This window comes from Opisthocomus hoazin, chromosome 9 (assembly GCF_030867145.1).
Source record: "Opisthocomus hoazin isolate bOpiHoa1 chromosome 9, bOpiHoa1.hap1, whole genome shotgun sequence".
NCBI lineage: Eukaryota > Metazoa > Chordata > Aves > Opisthocomiformes > Opisthocomidae > Opisthocomus > Opisthocomus hoazin.
In genome coordinates, this window is record NC_134422.1 from 6,242,672 (window position 1) to 6,262,091 (window position 19,420).

At 35.7% G+C, this 19,420-nt stretch overlaps 1 protein-coding gene across 3 annotated transcripts in view; it reads left to right on the plus strand.

Annotated features, from left to right (window-relative positions):
• The window catches only part of LRP1B (LDL receptor related protein 1B), a 760,762-nt gene that overhangs the window by 527,204 nt on the left and 214,138 nt on the right, over positions 1 to 19,420 (plus strand). For all 3 annotated transcript variants that reach the window (XM_075430359.1, XM_075430360.1, XM_075430361.1), the window contains 5 exons: positions 5,923 to 6,054; positions 7,285 to 7,512; positions 8,319 to 8,493; positions 8,793 to 8,887; positions 14,975 to 15,124. In XM_075430359.1, coding sequence (XP_075286474.1) covers positions 5,923 to 6,054; positions 7,285 to 7,512; positions 8,319 to 8,493; positions 8,793 to 8,887; positions 14,975 to 15,124 — 780 coding nt within the window. The remainder of the gene's footprint in view (positions 1 to 5,922; positions 6,055 to 7,284; positions 7,513 to 8,318; positions 8,494 to 8,792; positions 8,888 to 14,974; positions 15,125 to 19,420) is intronic.

A 19,420-nucleotide genomic window follows, 5' to 3' on the forward strand; every position in this document is an offset into this window, starting at 1 on the left:
AGAGATAAATGATGATGCTATGTGATTACTTCTTAATTTTTCTTTTGATTTTGTAGAAATTTTTCAGTGAATGAAAAAAATATAGCATGCAGTGTAAAATCCCAAATTAAAATTAGCAGTAGATTTACTTTGCAAAATGTCAGTGTAAATGTTGTACTGAAGGGCAAACATTTTGTAGTCTTATCTCCATAGGTATACATCTGGGTCACCTGTGTCATTATTAGCTTGGAGAATACTTCATGCCACATATTTTGATTGAAATAAAGTAGAGCAGAGCTAAATAAATTCATGTAGCCTAAAGCAACATTATTTCAGTTAATCTAGGACAGGTGCTAATTTAAGGTGGTGAAGTTACAAGGGGATATTTGTATGGATGATAGGTTCACCTGGCAATAAACCACGGGGGATTGTGGAAGGCTTCATGATCTAATGCAGAATGATGTCACATCTTGGGAATAGGAGTTTGAGACCTACTCATCTTCACAGAATCAAAGCTGTGTGTCAGGAATGCTATTAAGGCAGCAAACACAGGCTTTCTAGGAAGAATATTTTCTCAACTACCATTACATTTTATATATCCACTTGCTGCAAAGAACAAGGTCTTCTATTTTAGGCAGAAGAAGTTGTACCAGGAGATGTGCTACTGAGCAGATAGTGATGAGAGGAGTAAATACAGTGAGATGGAAGGATCACAGCTTGCAAACAGTTAGAAAGCTGTGAATTCCTCACACATTCCCCAATTTTTTGCACTTCTCAAGCATATTACTTTGAATAAAAAAAAAAAACAACCCACAAAAATAAAAAAAACCCAACCACACAAAACATGGTCATGACATTATTTTTGGTTTTGCAGATTGAATTTTTATAGACTAAAACTCAGGACAAGCAGTATAACTGTTGAATGTAAAGTATATGGCTACCACTGGCCTCTTTTGTGATTAAAAGATGAAAAACATTTATCTTCATAACACTGTTTTGTCACAATATTCTGTTGAGGCCTGGATTGCCAGGTGTTTAAAATAAATAGCTTTTTACAGAAATGTATCTTAAGATGCACATGAGTAAATTTTTGGCTATTTTATTTTGGGAGGATTTTAAAAATTTGAATAGCTTCAGATTTTATCACAGACTACTTATGTACATTCTTCGTACTTCAAAACTAGCAGCAAGATTGGTATAGTTATTACAAATCGTGCACAATATAGACAATCTTTCCGAACTTTAAATTAGATTCCTTTGTGCCTTGTGACAGTTCTATTTTTGGTTTAGGAATTGTAAAAGCAGTCTTTCCTACTTTTGTCTTTACTCAGAGTGCTGTCGTTGACCATGGCTGATCAGTGCCTACAAGAGGGTACGGGCCTAGGGGAAGGTAACAGCCATGCTCCACCCGTGTAGCATGGCAGCTTCCAGTAACCCGTGGGTTAAACTCAGTGGGTTTCGAACCTAAAATGGTATCTTTGTGCTTCAAAGGCTTGAAAGCCTTTGAGTGATTCTTCTGACGTGAACTTTACTAGTTGACTTTTGAACTTGCACAAACTCTTGATGTCTGCAACTTTTGGAGCAGATGGCTCTGGTGCATAACGATGCACTGTGTGAGAGAGGACCTCGTCTTGCTTGTTTTGACCCTAATACTAGATGATTCTGTTCAGCGTGTCCTGGCTCTTGCAATAAGAGGGATATTGGCTAGCTGTTTCATAAATATAAGTATAATCTGCTGCTTCAGAAAAGAATCTTTTGGGTATGGAAGCTATTTCAGTGCTCATCTTCATCTATGTAACCTGAGATTGGTTTTTCCCCTGTATATTGCTATGTATGTATTGAGTTTTAATAGACGTTTTATTTCTGTCACTCTGTCATGTAACTCTTGTGGAGCTTTTCACACTTGGATTTAGTTTAATCCTTTCTTCAGATTTTGTTTACTTGCTTTAACAGCAAATTTCTGATTTTTTGAAAATTTTCTATAAACCATAGCACCTAGAAGTACTGTTGCCTTTGGGCATTCCACATGGTAATACCCTAACATTGCAGCATTTGTTATTCTTTTACATCTGTGTTTCTTATCTGCCTAGTATGTCAGAATGCTTTTTTAAGGTCAGTCATTCCAGGCAGTCCCTTCATAGTTTTGACTTAAAACATTAATTACATTTTTCTCTGTTTGCTTTCTGCAGTACCTTTTAATCTAAAAATGCACACTAAAGGGGGTGGGAACCAGAGAGATCATTAACAAGAGCTTCAGCATTGCCATAAAGCTATCATACTGTATACAATACAGTATCATGACGAATTATGCTAACTTTGAGATAATAACATTCCTATTTATTTTTTTTCATGGTGAATGTGTAAATTTTTGTTAGCTGTTATACTGACTAAATCTTCAAGTGAATGATTAAAAACTGAAGTAGAAGTAGTGAATATAGGAAATAAATATGTATTTTAGAACTAATGCATTCTCTAATCAGTTCTAACTTGCAAATTCCAAAGATTAATGCTAAGATAATCAGATATAATCAGGTAGTATAAAGATTTTAACCTGACTGAGTACAATGTAAGGATCTTTAGCCCTGTGAAAAGCAATACTACAGAAAGTATTGACAGTGAGCAGAGGATTAGATCTATAAGTGGTTTTAAATATGAGTGGGAAGAGATTGTGCACAGTTTAAAAGTATCCTTTTGATGTAACTGTAATGCATGTATTTCAAGGTGTAGGCAGAATTTAATCATGTCGCGCACCATTAATGCATAAGATTAAAATTCTGCCTAGCTAAAATCTGATGCCAAGAAGGGGCAGGTTCAATATGAAGTCAATATGGAGAAGTAGTTGGTCCATAGTGAATGCACATTCGGAGGTTGTCAGAGCAACTGTTGATTTGTAAGCTGGTGATAGAATGTCTGAGGTGTTTTTTTTTAAGGGTTACTGGTCAAGAAAAATAAACATTTTGTTTAAATACTGTTTAGAGAGCAGTCAAGAAGAAATAGGATGACAGTGACATATGTATATCTGTGTGCAATACTGTAAGAGAAATAGATTGAGAAGCAATCAGCAGTAGAAAACAATTAAAAATGCAAAAGGCTGGCCAGTTGGTGAAAATGCCAGTTCTGTGGGCTGCCATGATCAAAAGGAAAATAGATTGGCAAAAATGATTAGGAAAGGAATAAAGAACCACAGTGACGTGTGGTGCTGTAGAAATACCTATCACACCCATATCTTGAATACTGTATAAAGATCATATAAAACATACCGAGAAAGCTTGACAGCCTGATCAAGAGTATGGAAAAAGTTTTTCTATGAGGACAGGTAAGCTGACGCTTCTTGAAATGCAGCTTCTAGACAGGCTTCTGTGTGATGGCAGTCTGTGAAATCATAAATGGCACGGAGAAGGTGAATAGGGAATGGTTATGTGGCTATTCACAAGAGAAACAGAAGGAAGTGTTAGAACTAGCACAAGGAAATAGAAAAGCCAAATTTTTGAGATTCAAAGCAATAGCATAACTATTCGCCTTCAAGAGAATTAGTTTTTATTAGAAAGTAAAGAATGGGCTTAGCTGTTATTCAGGGAAGGCAGTATGAATATGAAAGGAATATATACATACGTACTGGTAAAAGTAATTTTTAGATTATGATAGTTTACTCCTCCAGTTGTGCATGTGTGTGGAAACAAATACATCTGCTTTATAACCCTTCTTTTTCCACCAATTTTGTATTCCGTGATATATGAAAGGAATTGTAAAGTGGGCAGATAGTACACAAGTTGTACTGTCTCCTTTTTGCTGATGCTCATAGCACACTTTAACCACAAATCTTTCTTTAACATGAACATTAACCAGCTAGTTTTTTATTGTTTCTTCTGTATGTTTTTCTATTTGAATGCCGTACTCAAATAGCAACTTTAGTAGAGAAGAACATAATGCACTACTTGCACAGAAAGACAAGACGGGGACTGTTATTCTTAGGCCCTAAGTAGGTCCTTGCCACAGTCATATGCATATAAAAAGGCTGAGGTTCCACTGAATTTATTGCTTTTTATTGGCAAATAAATTAAAGAAAATGCTGTTTTACAAAACATCTGACTAAATTTTAAATCTTGCAGCTGCAGCATTAAGAATGCCAAAAAATGCAGGAGGTTGAATCATTAGATGATCTATGATGATTCTGTGATCTCCTTCACAAGATTGTCAAAACCCCAAATTCTGTTTCATTTTGGATGTGTAGTTCGTAGAGATAGATGACATATTTACTAATATTGATAGCCCGTTCATAATTTATTCTTATCCTGAAGGGCTCCTGGAACTTTCTTAACTTCAGACTCTTTTCCTCAGCTTCACATTTCTTATCTTCCACACCAAGTTGTGAACTTATTAAGATATCACCCCAGATTTTTTCACATTGTTACTACAGGTACAAGAAAAGTGATGATGTTAAATCTATATTGTCGTTTTTGGGAAAGGCAGAATCAGGTATAGTCATTGTATAAGGATAATAAGGTATTTACAGTCCATTAGCAGTTGAAGAAAATACAAAGTCATTAACCAACAAAAAATGTTTTTAAGCTTATTGGCCCAGCTGGCTTTTTGTCAGAAGTTTAGAAGAGCTGACGGAGAGGTTGTGGGATGCTTCTTTTTGATAAACCTTGGAATAGCAGGACAAACTGCCATGGCTGGGAGGGTGCTGAGTGGCCTCCAGTGCCACCCAGGGCAAATGGGGTGACTTTACAGAAACCTGTAAAAGCTATTTGATAGAATGATGGAAGATGCTGGATGGGATGTCGTTAACCTGTTTATGCAAGGTTTTGAAAGTTTCATTCTTCCTGTAGAACGGGTCAGACAAGTAAGTAGTGAAGGGGTTTGGGAGTTGATGATTTAAGGAAGTATGCATTGATGAATAAGATAAATGGTTCAGTGAAGCAAACCTTGAGTTTGTCTTCAAATTGCAATGCTTACATTTGAGCTATATTTATTTCTGAAAGAAATTCAAATGTCAGATTTCTCTAGTTATCTAATTACTTATATTGCAGGCTCACACAGCGTTGGAGGAATGTAGTCTAAACTAATTGATTTTGTTAATTATAAGTTTGGCTTTTATGAGTCAGTCATTCCAGCTTCCCTTTTCATCACTAATTTTCTATATTTTTTTTTAGTAAATGGAATAATCATCATTACTTTCTGTTTATGCTTGGAATGTCTCTTCAAGAGTGCTCTGGAACTGCGCGTGTATAATAATGAATGAAGATTATAAGAATAGTCTCTAGGTTTTGTAAGACTGAAGTCGTCTTCTGTCAGCTTTCTTTCTGCTCTTTAAAGGAATTTTAGCGCATCTCGTTCAATCAGTGAAATATAGGAAGCTCCTTGAAAAAAGCTACACTTAAGAGAGGTTTTCCTTTGAGACAAATAGAAATACTTTGGCATGGTTTTTCAAATTATTTTTGCATGTGAGATTTCAAGTTGATGTTCTAGGAGGTAGATCAAATTGAGAGGGAACATTGAATTTGCCAAGATTCATTGCGTAATCTAAGCTTTGACTCTTCACAGAACGAAAGTTGTTGTTCAGGTCCTCATCATGTTAGCATTTTTTTTATCCTATGTGTCCTAGTTAGGAGTGTGGAGTTCTTTACATTTAAATGTTGTAAATAGACTGCAAAATTAATATCTCGGTGGGAAAATTTTATCCAGTGGCTTCATGAAGTTACGGTGATAAATTTTGTGGCTGTTCTGACAACGAAAAAAAAAGAAATATATGCTTGGACAAGAGTTGAATATTAGCCTAGAGAAAGTGATTGGAGTACAAGCTCGCAGGATCAATGCGGCTGGGTTTGTCTTCAAACAGAATTTTCACCACACTCTCACCAGCGTAGCTTATGCTAGTTAGACAAACCTTAATTCCAAAAGGTGTTTTTATATTTCATGTATTTCGTTATTCAATCTTAGCTTCCAATCCGTGCGCTGCTAATGAGGGCAGAGGCCCATGTTCTCACATGTGTCTGATCAATCACAACAGAAGTGCTGCGTGTGCCTGTCCACATCTGATGAAACTCTCTTTAGACAAGAAAACATGTTACGGTAAGTTTGGCTCCCAAAGCCTGACAATTGTATTGATTTTAGGATTTTGGACTGTATGAATTAAAATACATAATCTTACAAACAATCTCTATAGTGCATTTTACTGATGCATTTCACTGATACATTTTAAAGGGACATCTACTTTTTGGGAACAGATAACTTATTCTAATATATGAGGTGTGTGAGGCTTTCATATTTATTACCACAGCCATTTTTTCTGTTGCTTATGCGTATGACACGTTAGCCAAACTTATCTCTGCAAAACAGAAGGATTTATACTGTAAAGTGCGTCATCAGAAAACGGTGAGTCAGGTAAGCTGAATAACAAAAAGGTATTTAATAGCTTGAATCTCTACCTGTTCTAAAGTTTTCTTAGTTTCATTTTCAAGGATTAAGAAAATAAAAAGAAGAGGAAGTATTAGACATGCAGCCTTGCAAGGGAGTTTTATAAAAAATTACAATAAACACTTCTAAGCTATAAAAGCCCTTGAAATGTCAAACAATTGTGTCTGTTATCTGTAAAACATTGTACTACATTACTCTTTTTAGTGTGGATTAGTACTGTTTAGGAAATACAAAAAAAAATTGTTTGATGTATCAAGAATATTGCTGGGAAAAAAGTTACCTTTACTGTTCATTCACAGACATTTGCTCCAATAATTTAGACTTTTGAGATGAAAAAAATGGAGTTCTATTTTGCCTTTAATGTATCACCCTTGCTTGTCAGTGGATGTCTCAAAACAGTCACTGTTCTTTTGCTTCCACCTGTTTGCCTTTCACTGTTTACATGTACATTGTGGAATTACTCCTGAGTTTTGCTGTTTGCAAAATTTCCATTACAGTGCTATTCTGTTCCCCTGAGATACCAAATGTTAGTATCGGTTGTGATGTGCTAATGAAACAGTATTTTTTTTGATTGGCGTAAGTTGGGTAAAATTTCTAAAATATCATTTAACTGTTTTTCCTTAGACTTGCAAAAGACATATTGATTTAGTGGTGTAGTGACTTCTTGTCCAGTGTCCAGAATTAATAGATTTCTTCTGTGATTTTGATGCTCCGTAACGTACTTTTTCTCAAATGTCACTAGGCTACCGGTTTTCTGGAGGTGGTAAATCATTTCATATAAACTTTATTTACATGTTTGCAAAGTGATCTCAAGTTAATTACTTTGACTTCTGTTACCAGTGTGGTGCAGAGGATGAGGAGTGACATTTTCCTTTTTTCTAACAGAAAGGAAGAAATTTCTTCTTTATGCAAGGCGTTCAGAAATAAGAGGGGTGGACATAGAAAACCCATACTTCAACTTCATCACAGCCTTCACTGTTCCTGACATTGATGATGTGACGGTCATAGATTTCGATGCTGTTGAGGAACGCTTATACTGGACTGATGTGAAAACACAGACCATCAAGCGTGCCTTCATTAATGGGACTGGCTTAGAAACCATTATTTCAAGAGGTAAATAGCATAACATTGAAGTAAAACCAATTCATTATAGGTAAATGTGTGTTATAAGTATGCTAAAGTATGAGCGTGCAAGTTCGTGTTAGGTATACATTTCACTAGTGTTGGATAATTGATCTGAACAATAAGAAAGCACAATTTTGTTTAATCTTCTAGTACATTTTATTGATTCATAACTCATTTTTATTTAAATAAATTGGGATGTAATTGTATCATTGCTTTTATACAAGATTGAAATGTGTAGTAAGCAATAGAAATGATGTCTTCTGGGGAAGTTAGAAAGAATAAAGATGAAAAGCAGAAAAGTAACAGCATCCTGACATAGCTTTGCATTGAAGAATTTAAGGTGGATTTCCTATGTCCTTTGGCTATCTGTGCTGGCCTGGCAAAGAAATTACCTCCATCAGAGTTACTTTTTCTTCCAGTCCATGTGGATCTTTCGGCTTTGGCACCGTTGTTGAAATACACAATGTGGTAGCTTTGTAATTTTGGTTATGCAAAAATTCAGCATGTGTGTGATTATTTTTAGACAATAAATGTAATGCTGATTTTTAAGGAAGTATTTATGGAGGATTTCTCAAATCTTCAGTGTGGTTTCCGTGTTCTTATTGCAAATGTATCAGGCCTAAGAAGAAAAATAACAATTATTAATTCTTGGCAACTAGTTCATAAATACATCTGAATGGAATATGGACAATATTGTTAAAAAAACGTAGAAGACATTGTTTGGTTTTTTTTCTCCAAGACTGAGAAGAATCCAGATAGAAAATCATAAGAACAACTGCTTTCACTTTCCACAGATATTCAGAGTATCAGAGGTCTTGCAGTGGATTGGATATCGCGTAACTTGTATTGGATTAGCTCAGAATTTGATGAAACACAAATTAATGTGGCCCATTTAGACGGTTCCTTGAAAACCTCAATCATCCATGGAATCGATAAACCCCAGTGTCTTGCAGTTCACCCAGTAAAAGGGTAAGAGATATGTGGTTTTAATACATAAACTCCGGTAAAACTTATCAGAAGATTTCTTCTTTAATCAGATTTTGAAGTTGTTCATTCTGTTCTCTATCAAACTTGAAGTAGATGCATGTGTTTAAAAGATTTTTTGCTGAGAATTTTTTGAGTACTGCTTCCGTATCAAAGCTTACTGTTGATAAATCATTAGTTGTGTATTTGCCTGCTTCAAAACTTACAAGTGTTTTCAATACTTATGCATTACAAATACTGTGTACATAAAGCAACATTATAAATATGTTCGTTTTCTTCTTCAGTAAGCTCTACTGGACAGATGGAAACACAATTAACATGGCAAACATGGATGGCAGCAACAGCAAAATACTCTTTCAGAATCAAAAAGATCCTGTTGGTAAATACCTTTTTTTCCTTTTTCTTTTTTTTAATAGTGCTTTATTATGGGCGTTATCTTGAAATTCTCTTTAAGTATACTGTCGTGTTTTTCATATACTACATAACAGCGATAAGAAAAGGCATAAAGACATGAAAAACACTAATGTACTTTTGTGTTTCATAATTTAAGATATTTTTGGTGCATTCTAATTGAAATCTACTTTAGTGGGTTAAGTATAGTATTATTAACTTCTACGATTACAGTAGTTGTGTACACTGAGGGTGAACGCATCTGTATCTCTGAATCCTTAGATCATGGGTAAAAAAATGTAGAGAGTAGGGTTTTTATAAGGTGTGAATATATGTGAGAGGATACTTTGACTGGAAATATAGAACCTTCCTCAACAGAATCCCTGTTCAAATCATAAGGAGACATATGGCATAATACAGAGACCACAGAGGTTTAATTGTTTTTCCTTTCTTCTTGGCAGTCTGAAAGCGTGCAAAATCATGAAATATGTAAAGTGCAAAATATGTACTATGTGAAGAGTGTAAAAATATGTGTATGTATGTACAGGGAAGATACAGCTTGCACCTGTCTATTGCTGAAAAACTTTTTAACTGATAGACATCATGGCTTGGTCTTATTGTCACTTGGGATAGACAGGAAAACAGATTGTGTTGCATGTCTGAGGAAAAATGATTGGATACACTAAAGATAAAACAAGTTTTAAATTTCCAGTATCAAACTCTGAATTCAAATGTATGCAAAATGCCTGTTTCAGTGGTTTAAATTATTCTTATCATTAGCATAGTGCATTAGGCTGTATTCTGGAGTTCTAAAAGGCTCAAATACTGACATATAGGTTGAAAAAGGAACTAGTCACTGGAGTTCCATTAAACTGCATTCTTAGGGATTCTGAATTAGTGCTTAATTTGACTTTTATACCTGGTGAGGCAGATCATTCGATCACTGGTGTCGAACTTATTTTCAGTTAATCAGTTTGTTGTAAAAATCTGAAAATAGAAACCATGCATCCATTGAATTGTTTAAGGAAATGGCTATTATTAAATTGTAAAGCATTGTATTCTTATGAAGTTTTGAAATAGCTTGGATAAATAACCTTTAAAAACACTGGACCCACACTCTCAGCTATGTTCAAAGGACTCCGTAATTATAGCTTGGCAAGGGGGAGGTGGTCTTAGAGTTTGGTTTTGTGAGGTTTGGGTGTTTTTCGAGTTCAGTCCTTTCTTCTAAACAAACTTAGCGTTTCCATTTTGCTCACTGTTATAGTACAGCCCTATCTGCTATTTTATTTCATTTTCCAGACTCTCTGCTTGAATACCTCTTGCTAATTTGTTCTTTCTTTTGAATATATAGCATAGTCTACAAACAAAATTGTTGTAGATGTGAACCAAAAATGTTCTTGAGACAGACTCTTGAAATATTCATCTTAACTTTTCTAAAACAAAAAAACCCAAAATTTATTTCTTAAGTATGCATGTGCATTTAGCAGAGAAATAAACATAAGGATTTCCTAATTCTAAGCACTTTTTCACCTGAAATGTGATGAGTGATAAACAGTTAAAAACCTTCTATAAGTCATTAAGGTGGGAAATGTGAACAAAAATTCCAAATACTGTGTCTATAATTCATCTAAACTGTAACAGCGGTGTCCAACATTTAACTGATTTAGGTAGTATGAATGAATCCCATCTTTAATGTTCCTGGAACACACTGTTTCCTTAAGCTTCCGCTGCTTTTTCAAGAACATTTCCACAGGTAAAAAGAAAGTTAGAGGAACATACCATAAATGTTCAAAAAATGCTATCAAGATTAATTTCCTTGAACTTCAGTGATGCACCAAATTAAAACAGCAAACTTGATTTTCTGGTAGTAGAAGCTAAGATCTCATTATGTATATGGCTTTAAGATTGGAACCTCTGTGTAAGAATTGCTGAAATAATCTTTGTGATATACTTTTTAAATAGTGGCATATTTCTGGAAACTGGAGTAAGGAAATTGGAAAAGGCATGTGCAAATAGTGATGGCTTAAGTCATGGTAATATTCTTTTTTTAAAAAAAAAACAACAATAGAATTCTCTGAGACGAATATTTTAAAATCTTCTGGAGCAATTGTCCAAATGCATCATACATGGTATTGGTGTATGGTTTCAGAAATAATATTTTTTCTGTTTTCTTGAACTTTCCTTTTTTTCATCTAATTAAAAGTTTGAGAAAAACATTTGCCTGCTCTAGGTGACCCTGCTTCAGCAGGGGGGTTGGCCTAGATGACCCACAGAAGTCCCTTCCAACCCCTACAATTCTGTGGTTCTGTGATTTTTTTTCAGTAACCCAGGGCAAGTGGAAAATGGCAGGTATCCCTAGAAAAGGAAATCGATGACACTGAAATAACTAAGGCAGTTCAGTATTTTTGATGGACACAGTACCATTTTGAAACCTCTTCTGGTGTGGTGGAAGAGTGTAGACGAACTATAGAATAGGATTATTAGCCATAAGAGTTTGCAAATGTGGTGGATGTGGTTTATCATTATACACGAGTACAGGATTACTTGTAATATGTTTCATTTTAGGATTGTGAATAGCCTTACTTTGGTGGAAAGAGTCTTTCAGTATGTATGTGGAATATCCTTGAAATAGAATTCCGTCATAATCTTACCAAAACAACTGAACATTCGTTTTATCATTGCACGTTTTTATTGAATATTTGAAACTTTCAGTAGTTTTCGCTGAAAAACTGTTTTAAAAAAAAAATAGAAGCTGCTGTAGTGTCTACTTTTCAGGTTTTTTTGTTGGAGAAGTAATTTTTAAAGCATGTGTTAGGCAAAAATAACTTGAAAGATGTGATGGATCATCTGAATATTTTAGTGTAGTCCCTTTCTAGGTCGTTTTCTAGTTTCTGAGTAGAGCAATGGTTCTTGTACCTTTTCTAGTTAAGCTCTCTCTCCTTTGTCTGTTGTGCCACAGCGGAGGATCTGAGGTGATCTAAAGAGGTCCCTTCCAACCAAAATGATTCTGTGATCTGCCATCTATATTTCAATTGCCTTTTAACAAATTTTTGAAAACTGAGTTATTGATTTAGAGGGCATAAAATACCCAAGCAAAAAAAAAGAAATGAAAAACAAACTCCCTCCCTCCTCAAAGTGAGAACACTGACCTACATGAAATTCTGGATACCAAAAGACATTGAAAAAATGGACAAACTGCAGAAGAAGGTGAAGAAAACACTACTACTTAATTCCACATAAGACAAAAGCAATAGTAGCACCTGAAGAGAAGATTTGGTCTCTTGAAATGCTCACCCATTTCAGTACCAATGGGTGTCCTTCAAGAACCCAGCTCATTGCAAATGCCCTAAGCACAGGGTATGTGGAAGAAGTTGTCAAGAAAACATATTTTTGTTTTTGTTTTCACATGCCATCTAGTCTTTATTGACTGCAATTCTGAATGCAGGATGTATTTCTGACCTGCAATGTAGGAGGAAGCAGCACACTTCCAGGGTATATGAAGTCTTTCCTAGATTCCACCCAACCACAATTCAGGAAGCTAGAGTTAGAAGAAGTTGCTTGTAGACTGCTGAAAAAAAAGAAATGACGCTATACCTCTCTGGAGAAGATTTTTAATCTTTTATTTCACTGGGTTTTTTTATAATACACCTATATTTTCACTAATACGTAGATCTGGAAGATACCTTTCATAATATTAGATTGTTTTTATCTCTCTTATAAGGGCAGAGGGTACCATCTGTGTAATTGTTTCTCTGACTTTAGATTTTAATTTTGGGAAGCTCTCAACCTGTGAAGGCCTTGTCTGCAGTCTGTTCATGTCCTGTGGGAAGGAGGAGTTGGAGATGGTTTTGGTTTATAACTTGTACCACCAAGGTCTATGTGCAGGAAGGATACATGTTAGAGCAGGTGACAGTCCTTTCAGTGTATTTTCCTTTACGCCCTTTACTCAAAACAGTTCTAAGAGCTCACCCGGAACACTAGCAGTTCCCATCTAGCTGATGATTCTGGGCTTTTTGAAGCACTCTGATGCTTTGTCTTCAATTGATGGGCCTGTCTTCTTTCCCTTCAGTTTTCTGAAGACCAAAACATGCAGTATTATTTTCTTAGTCAATAAATGAGCAGTGCTATCCGTTCAGTGTTGCAGTGGACACACAGTGCTGCCATCTGGTAGCTGCTTAAGTAGTAAATATTTCTGTTCTATAATCCATGTGTTCAGGTTGACTTTGGCAGCTGGGACATAAGGTGTGAGCCAGTCACCTGCATTCAAACGCATCATGAATGTCTGTGATGCTTATGCCTAATAAGTCATCTATTTTCATTAATAAAAAGAGGACAAGTCCTGAAACAATCTAAATAAACGTGCTCTGCCTACATTAGAATTGATATGTTTTCACAAAGGTTGTTAATATTTGGAACAGCACAAAGGGAAAATACTTTGGGAAGAAAAACGTGGTAGACTTGAGTAGAAGGAGGTAGGCATGTTATTTCTGTCAGTTGCTGCTGTGTAATTGGAATACCTATGTGTAGAAACACTGGTTTAATATCTCAAGAAGTAGAAAACTTGACAAGATAACATTGTAATTGCTGTGTAGATTGCATTCACAGCAACCCCATAAATAGATCTGTCTAGGTGAAATCCGTGAGCAGCTGACTGGTTGTAGTCAGGAGTTACAGGGAATAGCAAACGCTGTCCAGCTCGGGGTAAGGAACCCGTTATGCTTGAGTGTTACTTGTGTAAACCACAGCAAGGTTTGTCTATGTTCCCAGGAAAGTTTCCTGTGCCAGGCGTAAGCACCGCTTCTCTCCAAGGTCTGTGGCACTAGCTCTTTGCTTTGAGCAGTGCTTGTTGTACAGGCGTGAGAACACATATGTGCAGAGAGGTGCTGCAAGGTCAATCTCTCCTGCAGCAACTACTCAGGATCCTTATCCTCTCTCGAGCTTAGTAGCTGGTTTTTTTCTGGGTGATACACTTGCAGAGATGGGAAAAAAGTATCCGTAACTGCAAAGGAACTGGGAAGCCGTTTTTGAAAAGCTTAGAAAGCAGACACCTTTTGGCTTACTATGTCAAACGTGCCTGAAGAGGCAGTGGCGTGATGCCAGCTGTAAGTATTGCAGCACACGGTACTACCTTCTCCTGTCAGGGTTCTGAAAACAGATCTGACTTTCCACACAAAAGCAGTTTACAGGGTGGAAGAAGAGTACCGTACCTATGGCTGACCTATGGAGCGAAATACAGTATTTCTTGGCAACTTGCTGGGGGATACCTCGCATGAATTCTGGGGAAAGTCTAGTACCAGAGCAAATTATGATGACGTGTATTGTCACCACGCCAAGCGTATTTCTCTGTGGAAAATCTCCTGCTACGATGACTTGAATGTTTTTAAAGGATTATAGAAGTCCGAAATACGTTATCTCTTAGCTCTTTGCTCTTACTTCCAGAAGATTATATGTTTGTTTGTTTAGTAGGTTATTTTGAAAATGTTTTTATTTCTACAGTTATCTTGCTTATAACTCCGAAGAACTGATCGTAGGGCTAGTTCACTGTGAAGCAAAATTAAAATTAGTGCTATAAATTTATTGAGAACTAGTATCAGGTTTTGGGGTTTCAGCATTCTAAGCAGAGGGCTGTGCACGCAGGGAGAGAACAGGCTTTTTGTAGTTATGAATCACAAAATGTAGTTTGTTTTGTAAGTCTTTATGTATTCATAATTTTAGAATATAAATGAAGCCTTCTGGTTTGCATTTACTAGTGGTTAATGACCTCGCTAAAGACCTCAGTTCATTCAAGTAATTGTTTATTGCCAGATAATGCTCTTTCATCGGTCGGTCACTGATTGATTTCTCTAGATGTTGGGAGAAATAAAAGGCAGAAATCTTTTTAAAAGCATGGGCTTTTTCACTATAAATGATCAAGTTTGGTTCTCTTTTTTTTTTTTTTTTAATTTGAGTGGATGAGTGGATAGATAACATAATTGTGTGTGTATATATATAAAACATTTTCATTATGAAAACAGCTTAACACGGAATGTATATTGTCTATTCAAGCCACAGTTAAAGTTGTATACATTAATTACAGGTTTATCAGTAGATTATGGAGAGAACAAACTTTACTGGATCAGTTCAGGAAATGGAACCATAAATAGATGCAACTTGGATGGTGGTAATCTTGAAATAATAGAGTCAATGAAAGAAGACTTAACGAAAGCCACAGCTTTAACCATTATGGGTAAGTCCAATGGTAATAACTTGGTTTTTAGAAGTTTGGAAGCTAATAATGACATATCAAAAGCCTGGAGAAGCTATTGCTTTAATCGAAATAATTAATACAGTACATTCACTAGTGAGACTGTTTTGTTTGTGAAATATGCTTTCATATTTTGTTGAAAAGACAGTTTACAATCTGTATTACAAGTGTATGTTTCTAAATATACTCTTGCGTATATATACACATAATGAAGGCAAGAGACTGATGGCTTATATTTACTAATTACTTGTAAAGCAGGTTGGAAGGAGGTGAGTTATACTCTTTGTTACAGAGACTTACCTATGCCTTGTTTCTTCAGCTGCTCACTTCTTTCTGCTGTCTTAGTTCAGAATAGCCCTAGTTTGTTGGACTGGCTTGCGCTTTGTGAAGACCTCTTTGGGTTATGAATTGATGAGTGATGATTGGGATAAATTGATTATTTGGGTTTTTAGATGTTTTCTAATATTACGTGTATTAAATAGATCAGAAAAGTGTTATACTTTGCACATTAGAAATGTTTAGAATGTTCAAACCCATCTAAATTGTCAAAAAAAAAAATCAAAAGAAGCATGGTAACAAGGAAAAATTTTGTAAAAATTCAGGAAGTCTTTAAGTTGCAGATTGCTGAATATTATGAGAATATTCCTTCAAATTGGTTGTTTCTCATATGCTTCTTCAGCTCTTGGCCCTTGCTGGAGCTAGGATACAATGTGTTAAGAAATTCCAGTCTGACTCAGAACTAGTATTTATATTATTCTAGAGTTAACTTCAGAGCTTTCTGTATTTCCTCCAAATGCTTTGCTGACGTCTGTCCTGGTTCAGTTAAAAATTACTTATATTTAGCTTGGATATTCCAAAAAAAGTTCAGGTGATAAGTACGCTTTTGTTAGATAGAGGAATTGTCAACTGCCAGAGTCTTTTTATGAAGTATGTTATTTGATTGATTAATTATATAATGTACATATAGAGGGTGTTCTTGTGAAAGTTATGTTAAAAGAACTCCAAAGACTTTATGCACATGGTGTAAATTAAGTCATATTTTAAAACAGTAACTGCTAAAATAGTTTTATGCTACACATATTTGGCTGGTATTGAACTCTAAATGCTGTCAAAACTTGTTGGAGAGAGGATGCTTTTATATATACATTCATAAACAATGCAAGTTTTGTGTCAAGAGGAGTCATGAATGTTAATATAGACAAATTGTCTTTCGTTGATTTGACTGTGCCTAGAAATAGAATAAATAGATGACCTTTACTTTAGGGAGCTATTGGAAGTCTTTAATATGAGATGTTCTAAAGAGTATTTGTTCGTACTGTCACTGAGATGTCTGTGGTATCAAGTCTTCAGCTGTAATTCACAGAAGCTACAACAGTGATGCTCCATCTGGGATATTGAATAAACAGTTCATAGCTATCAATTAAAGCAGATTGTTTCATGCTTGTTTGCGTGAAAGTAGTTGAATTTTTGCAGATGTGGAAATGCAAGAATTTCTGCTGCGTAGCTTTTAAACACATATACATCTAATATCCCTAGTTTGGGATGACAATTTTTATGTTTTTATGGGTGATGACAATTCTTCCTACTCCAAGTTGGTAAATAAAGCTTACAATGTGTTTGGGATTTTCTGTTTGTTTTGCTTTTGGGTTTCGTCTTTGTTCTGGAGCCATGGTTGTGATAAACTGCAATATGACATTGCAGTATGTTTCTGTATAGAAATCTGCTGGAGAAAAGTGCAAATGAATACAGTTTTATAAACAGTACTGCATGTGCTGATTGAAAAACATGAGAAGTTTCTGTATTCATTTCTCCTGTATGTTTTTATATTGTGGAACATACTGTAGCGATGTAAATGCCATCTATTTTCCTGACGTGCTGGTGGCTTTATATCAGCTTATCAGGCTTTTGTGCATGTAAAATGGATTAGAACAGAAAATCCAATGAGATATGAAGAAAGACAAGAGATCTGTAATTGATAAATGATCCTAATTAATAATATGTATATGTAAATGTAAGATTTAACATGATAGCATATGAAAATGTAGTACCCCATTGATCTTTTTGCATACAAGTTTAGTAAGAAGTTTTAGCAGGCAAATTGCAGTAATTGTGATGTTTATTGCATCATTTTTGGTCCCTTTCATAAATTTTCTTGACTACTTTTATCTGAAAACACAGCAAACACATAAAAACCAACATTTTTCTTCTCTGTGTATTTACTAAGCTAACTTTTCACCATTTGAATTCATCAGTGACTGAAAAGAAAACAGATGATAGCCTGCCCAAACTTCTTAACTCTTTGGCATTTAGGTTCCAGGCAACGCAATAGTCCTGTAGGCTTCTGCCGTCTTTTGCATATTTCTGTCTTTTAGTGTCTCCCCAGTTAAAAACAGTATTTTTGACATCTTATAATTTTTGTTTCTTTACTCAAATTATATGATCATGTCATATCGCTGGGTTATGTTTCCACTTGGGCAGAAAGAGGAGATAGAGTTGGGTATGTTGAGAATCCCTTTTTACTGTAGTCTCACCAAGCCATACACTGGGCAGTGGTTGCTGATCATCAGAACTTTTATTGGTCTGAAAAGCTAAAGCAAGGAAATGGTGGAGGGAGCCTCGATGGATTGAGGGGACAGGGTAATGCGATCGCAGATAGCCCTGGTTCCCATGCACCTCCCACCAAGGGTCGGTGCACGGGGGCACAAAGGATTGTCAGAAAAATTGCTGAATTTCTAATAAAATTACTACACCGGTGATCTGTTCTAGAGCCTCAGTCCTTCTTGCTTCTGAAAATTGTTTTAGCTGTTTGCAAAGCATCTCCTTACTAGCATCTTTCCCAGCCATCAGAGCCTCCTTGTCAGAAAGCAAGAGCTCCCAGAGACACCCGAGGATAATCCAACAGTCTGCATGAAGGGCTGGTGTCCTCCGTTCTTTGTCTGGACAGCCTTTTGCACAGAAAACGAACAGATCTGCTGATACTTTCCAGTGGGTGTGGCTATAGCTTACAGTTTACATTCCAGAAGATTTTTCAGAACTATAAAAAAACTAATGACTGAAAAAGGCTTGGCCCAAGACTGACTTCTTTCTCACTTTGATAATCTCTGTGCCGCTCTGATGTCTCTGTCATCTTGATCTTTGACCCTGTTAATTGCGAAATGGGAAAAGAAAGGAGGAGTGAGGCGCTCCATGATTATGTACCGTGATATCAACTCAGTAAATAATGCTAGTGAAATCAGTAATATTTTGGTTTGCTTTTTAATATAGTTTATGGAGTAGTTCAGATCTTCACCAGACAATGAAGAATGCCACTCGCCTTTAGTACAACTCCTCAATCTCCTCATTATTTGTACTTCATTGCTTTCAATCCCTCTATTTCAGTGTTGCAGTTTAGCTGTTGTAAACTGTTTGGAAGTTACCCCTACTGTTTCAGATGTTTACTGTTGTTTAGTCCTGTCCAGGCTTGTTTAACATTTTCCTACAATTATATCCTTTAGTGGGAGCGTATAGAAGGTAATAAGACATGAAAAAATAATGTTAGCAAACAGGTTGGTGCCAAAGTGACACTCAGGTTTATCCTTGAAGGAAATGGAAATAAGTTATATAATTTGCATCTTTCTCTATTTTGGTTCTTTCGTTTACTGGCTTTCTGCTCAGTAGTGTCAGTCATCTTTCTTTTTTCCATATGCTGAGCTTCTAAATTCGTAGTCTTTTGGTGCCTGTGTTTGCTACGTCTTTTTCAGCATCATATAGGTGGGACGAAAATTACACTCCATTTTGAAAGCAAGCACTTGAATATTTACAAAATTACTGGGTTTTCCATGCCTACAAAAATTTATTTTTGCTGTTACCATTCTGTATTATAAAGATGTTGCTATAAACCCATGATGAAGTCACATTTGATTTTCTACTTTTCCCACTTTTTCGTCAAATACACATTCACCATGTGAAATATCAGTGCGTGCAAGATCAGTCATTTTTAGCTAATTTACCATTCAAAAATCTATGTGAATGTTTTGTTTAGTACCTCCCGTTATTTATTGTCTTGTATTTGGTCAGCAGTAATTTTCTTCTGCTACTACATTAAATGTTCATTTTATTTTATTCAAAATCCTCTGAAATTTCTTCTGGTCTTTTAGAAGCTTACCTATTTCACAGCATCCCTATGGCCTGTGTAATTTTCAGCACCTACTACTGACACCACTTAAAAGTTGATAACATATATTCACTGTTTTGGAAACTTAGGATGTTCCATGTGAGCGAATATCTGATTTTCTTCTA